This window comes from Carlito syrichta, unplaced genomic scaffold (assembly GCF_000164805.1).
Source record: "Carlito syrichta isolate Samal-C Ts95f unplaced genomic scaffold, Tarsius_syrichta-2.0.1 Scaffold315161, whole genome shotgun sequence".
NCBI lineage: Eukaryota > Metazoa > Chordata > Mammalia > Primates > Tarsiidae > Carlito > Carlito syrichta.
The window spans coordinates 20679-25697 of record NW_007259257.1 but is presented as its reverse complement, the minus strand read 5'-3'; the positions used below and the strand labels follow the sequence as shown (position 1 = coordinate 25697).

Genomic DNA, 5019 nt, shown 5'->3' with positions numbered 1-5019 from the left:
CACTGCACTCCAGTCTGGGCGACAGAGTGAGACTCCAACTCAAAAAAAAAAAAGAGTGGATTTGCCCATGTATATAGCAGGACCACTTGTAGCAAATGCTTTCCTAGGTAAGGGTGAATTTGGGGATCAGCTGAGTCATTAGAGAGACTCAGCCATCCCTCTCCTTTCCCTCCATCCAGGGTCTGTTTCAGAAGATGGGTGTTTGATTTTGTGGGGGAGCTGGTTGGGGATGGGAGGGTTCCCCACCTAGGTGTACATATGTAAATGGTCTGTTCCCATTTCTGTCTTTCTTTGGTTCTTACTTTCTTCCCTCACTCCTTATCTTTGCCACTTGTTTCTCCAGAGCTTGCTGGGAGATGGTCCCCTGCGGTTGCTGTTGCTGCCCTCTGTCCACCTTGAAGCCTTAGACCTGCTCTCTGCACTCATCCTTGCGTGAGTGGGATTGGGCAGGATGTGATGGGGGAATGGGACATGCTGGAAACAAAGGTCACTGTTCCTTCTCTGTCCCCAGGTGTGGTGGCCGGCTCCTGCGCTTTGGGGTCCTGATCAGCCGCCTGCTTCCCCAAGTCCTCAATGCCTGGAGTATCGGTAGGGATTCTTTCTCTCCAGGCCAGGAGAAGCCTTACAGGTGACCATCCAGGAAGGGAATCAAGAGGAGAGGGTGGGTGAGGGGATATAGGTTAACTGGGCATTCTGATGTATTGCCCTCTTTGCTCATAACCTGCCCTCTTTGCTCACACTATAGCACCATTCGGACCAAGGTGTATGCTGTGTTAGAGCTGTGGGTGAAAGTCTGTGGGGCATCAGCAGGAGTGCTTCAGGGAGGAGCCTCTGGAGAGGCCCTGCTGACCCATCTGCTCAGTGACATATCCCCCCCAGCTGATGCCCTTAAGGTGAGTGAGATCTTGCTTCCGTCCCAGGACTCATCCTGTACCCTTTGTCCACATGTGCCTCCTCATTAAACACTATCACTTGACTCTGTCCTGTTGTCCTGTTGCCTGTGTATGTTATTTATATTTTCCTCTCTCACCAGCTGCGCAGCCCCCGGGGAAGCCCTGATGGGGGTTTACAAACTGGGAAACCCAGTGCCCCCAAGAAGCTAAAGCTGGATGTGGGGGAGGCTATGGCCCCGCCCAGCCACCGGAAAGGAGATACCAATGCCAATAGTGATGTGTGTGCAGCTGCACTGAGAGGTGGGTAAGGCCTGTGACCTGCATCCTTGGGGCTCTGGGATGACCTCAAATGGCAGCCCAAGAGCAGTTGGTGAAGTAGAGGGTTATTTAAAATGCAGAGCCAGCTAAAAGCCTGCAGAAACAGCCATTTGGCTGTAGGACTGCAGGTAGAATCTTGGGGATTCTGGTGTTGACACTGCCCCCAGTTATCTCATTTAGTCAACAAATACTTTGCATACCTACTTTATATGCCAAGTACAGTTTTTAGCACTTGGGGAAAATTCCTGCCTGTGGAGCTTATTTTCTTTCCAAGGCAGGCTGCCTGGTGGAGCTCCCTGCTTCTGATACAACTGCTAATCTATCAACTAGTGACTAGTTGGATACTGTGCAGTTAATGGATGACTTTCCTTTGGTCCCATCCATTTCACTGCCTGCCATGCCACCCCTTGGGAAGGGGAGAGCCAACTTTTCTCAAATATGTAAATGCACGTTTGTAGTGTTTTATCTACATTGTCTTATTTAAATACTGTCAACGACCTGACATAGTAGAGGTGTTTGTATGATCTTCGTTTCATAGTTGAGAAAGCAAACCTAGAGGAGTTAGATGACTTGCTCAAGGTAGCCAGTGGCAGAGCTGATGCTTGCCTTGGGCTGTGCTTCAGAAGCCCTTGCTCTCCAGCCCTGTCAGGACCCTGCCTCTTACACATCATTCTTCTCCCCCAGGCCTCAGCCGGACTATCCTCATGTGTGGGCCTGTGATCAAGGAGGAAACTCACAGGGTTAGTGGAGCTGGTCCCCATGGAGACTAGGGAGGGGGCTGTTGCTCTGTACGTGTGCGGGTATGTGCCCCAGAGAAGGGCCCATTCAGACCTGGGAGTGGACCCTGGAGAAGGGTTGGTCCGTCTTGGCAATGTGTCTAGGTATGTGCTCTGTGTCCTTTTCAGAGACTGCATGATCTGGTCCTACCCCTGGTCATGGGTGTCCAGCAGGGTGAGGCCCTAGGCAGCTCCCCATATAACAGCTCCTGCTGCCGCCGTGAACTCTACCGCCTGCTCCTGGCACTGCTGCTGGCACCTTCTCCTCGCTGCCCACCTCCTCTCGCCTGTGCCCTGCAAGCTTTCTCCCTTGGTCAACAAGAAGACAGCCTTGAGGTAACTGCTGATTGGGGTTGAGCCCTGTTTGGTTCCTGGATTCTCTTATTTCTGATGCTGGTGGACTCTTCCTGTCTTGCCCCATGAGACCTGTATTCCTGATTTTCACACTTGTTCTTTCTTCTTTTCTCAGGTCTCCTCTTTCTGCTCAGAAGCACTGGTGACTTGTGCTGCTCTGACCCACCCCCGTGTTCCTCCCCTGCAGTCCATGGGCTCCACCTGCCCCACACCTGCCCCAGTTCCCCCTCCAGAAGCCCCATCTCCCTTTAGGGCCCCACCCTTCCATCCCCCCGGCCCTATGCCCTCAGTAGGCCCCATGCCCTCAGCAGGCCCTATGCCTTCCGCAGGTCCCATGTCCTCCACAGGCCCCATGCCCTCTGCAGGTCCCATGTCCTCTGCAGGCTCCATGTCCTCCACAGGCCCTGTGCCCTCAGCACGCCCTGGACCTCCAGCGACAGCCAACCACCTAGGTCTCTCTGTCCCAGGCCTGGTGTCTGTTCCTCCCCGGCTTCTTCCTGGTCCCGAGAACCACCGGGCAGGCTCAAATGAGGACCCCGTCCTTGCCCCTAGTGGGACTCCTCCACCTACTATACCCCCAGATGAAACTTTTGGGGGAAGAGTGCCCAGACCAGCCTTTGTCCACTATGATAAGGAGGAGGCATCTGATGTGGAGATCTCCTTGGAAAGTGACTCTGATGACAGTGTGGTGATTGTGCCAGAGGGGCTACCACCCCTGCCACCCCCACCACCCTCAGGCACCACACCTCCCCCCACAGCCTCTGCTGGGCCACCAGCAGCCTCCCCTCCTGTGCCAGCCAAGGAGGAGCCTGAAGAGCTTCCTGCAGCCCCGGGACCTCTCCCACCACCCCCACCTCCGCCCCCACCTGTTCCTGGTCCTGTGACACTGCAGCCGCCCCAGTTGGTCCCTGAAGGGACTCCTGGTGGGGGAGGACCTCCGGCTCTGGAAGAGGATTTGACAGTTATTAACATTAACAGCAGTGATGAGGAGGAGGAGGAAGAGGAAGAAGAGGAAGAAGAAGAGGAGGAAGAAGAGGAAGAGGAAGAGGACTTTGAGGAAGAGGAAGAGGATGAAGAGGAGTATTTTGAAGAAGAAGAAGAGGAGGAAGAAGAATTTGAGGAGGAGTTTGAAGAAGAAGAAGGTGAGTTAGAGGAAGAAGAGGAGGAGGAGGAAGAAGAAGAGGAAGAGGAGTTGGAAGAGGTAGAAGAGTTGGAGTTTGGCTCAGCAGGAGGGGAGGTAGAGGAAGGTGGACCTCCACCCCCAACCCTGCCTCCAGCTCTGGCCCCTTCAGAGTCACCCAAAGTGCAGCCTGAGCCAGAACCAGAACCCGGGCTGCTGTTGGAAGTGGAGGAGCCAGGGGCAGAGGAGGAGCATGGGGCTGAGACAGCCCCTACCCTGGCCCCAGAAATACTCCCTTCCCAAGGGGAGGCGGAGGGAGAAGGGGTAAGCCCTGCAGCAGGGCCACCGCCTCAGGAGCTTGTTGAAGAAGAACCCTGCTCTGCTCCCCCAACCCTGCTGGAAGAGGGGACTGAAGGTGGGGATGACAAGGTACCACCCCCACCAGAGACATCTGCAGAAGAAGAGATGGAGATGGAGACGGAGACAGAGGCAGAGGCCACAGCTCTCCAGGAAAAGGTAAGCGGGACAGGCAGGGCGGGTCACTCTCAGGTGGGAAAGTGGGGCTGGTGGCTGAAGTGGGAGAAGGAGTTGCAGCTGCTTATTTTAGGGGAGAGGCTTGCCCTGAGCCTGATCTATCCGTGTATGTGTGTGTGACTATTTTGAATCTTATGTCTTTGTCTCTAAAAGGAGCAGGATGACACAGCTGCCATGCTGGCTGACTTTATTGATTGTCCACCTGATGATGAGAAGCCACCACCTACCACAGAGCCTGACTCCTAGCCCTCTTCTGTATCCCTACTTCTTGTTTTCAATAAAGTTATGTCCTTAGATAGCAACTGCTGCTTCCGCTTTTTGCCACAACTGGGTCCCCAGCCAAGGCCCTTGGGGCCATGCTGGCTTTTCAGGGATCCATAGTATTCTGCAAATGTCTCCATAGCTGTCCTGTTGTTTGCATAGTCAAGAGGAAGAACTACTGACTGTCCTGTCCTTCAGCAAGTTAATGTTAGAATTGTAGAATTCTTGCCTAATGCTAAATATGTGCAGGGTTGCCTGTGTGGTTAAGACAGTAAGGAGTTAGAATATGTAGTCTTGCTTTTGAATTTGCATTCCAGCAGTGGGAAGTGTGTGAGGGAACTTAGAGGTTTAAGTGTCCTAGTATGTAAACTGTGTAAACACACATGCCTACACACTTGCACGTGCACATATAGCCCCTTGGTCTGAAAGAGAAGACTGAGTGATTTTGATGGAAGTTTAGAAAGTTAGGAAAAGGTATAGAGGGGTTTAGTCCTTGAATTCTGGGAAATTTGACTCTTGGGTGTCCCAAATTAAGGGAACATCTATTCTGGAGCTGGTCCTTCCATCCCAGTCCCCTCCAATGCCTCCGTGACAGGAATTTAATAAGTTCCCCCCAGGCCTTCCTGCCTACTTTTGAGAGCTGGACATTTCCAGCTGTTGCCTGATTCCTTTAAACATGGATATTTACTCTAGGCCTTGCTGGGATGGATGTGTGAGGATGAATCTAGAGAAGTATCTGAAAGGACACCAAGATTTATGGGCT

The 5019-nt window shown here is 53.0% G+C and overlaps 1 protein-coding gene across 1 annotated transcript in view; it reads left to right on the top strand.

Annotated features, from left to right (window-relative positions):
• The window catches only part of LOC103274986 (proline-, glutamic acid- and leucine-rich protein 1), a 5711-nt gene extending 1414 nt beyond the window's left edge, over positions 1–4297 (top strand). Inside the window, exons 5-12 of the mRNA XM_021706113.1 lie at positions 344–432; positions 512–628; positions 746–893; positions 1034–1193; positions 1896–1951; positions 2117–2323; positions 2457–3977; positions 4149–4297. Of these exons, the coding sequence (XP_021561788.1) occupies positions 344–432; positions 512–628; positions 746–893; positions 1034–1193; positions 1896–1951; positions 2117–2323; positions 2457–3977; positions 4149–4241 (2391 nt within the window). The 3' untranslated portion in view covers positions 4242–4297. The remainder of the gene's footprint in view (positions 1–343; positions 433–511; positions 629–745; positions 894–1033; positions 1194–1895; positions 1952–2116; positions 2324–2456; positions 3978–4148) is intronic.
• The last annotated feature ends 722 nt before the right edge of the window (positions 4298–5019 follow it).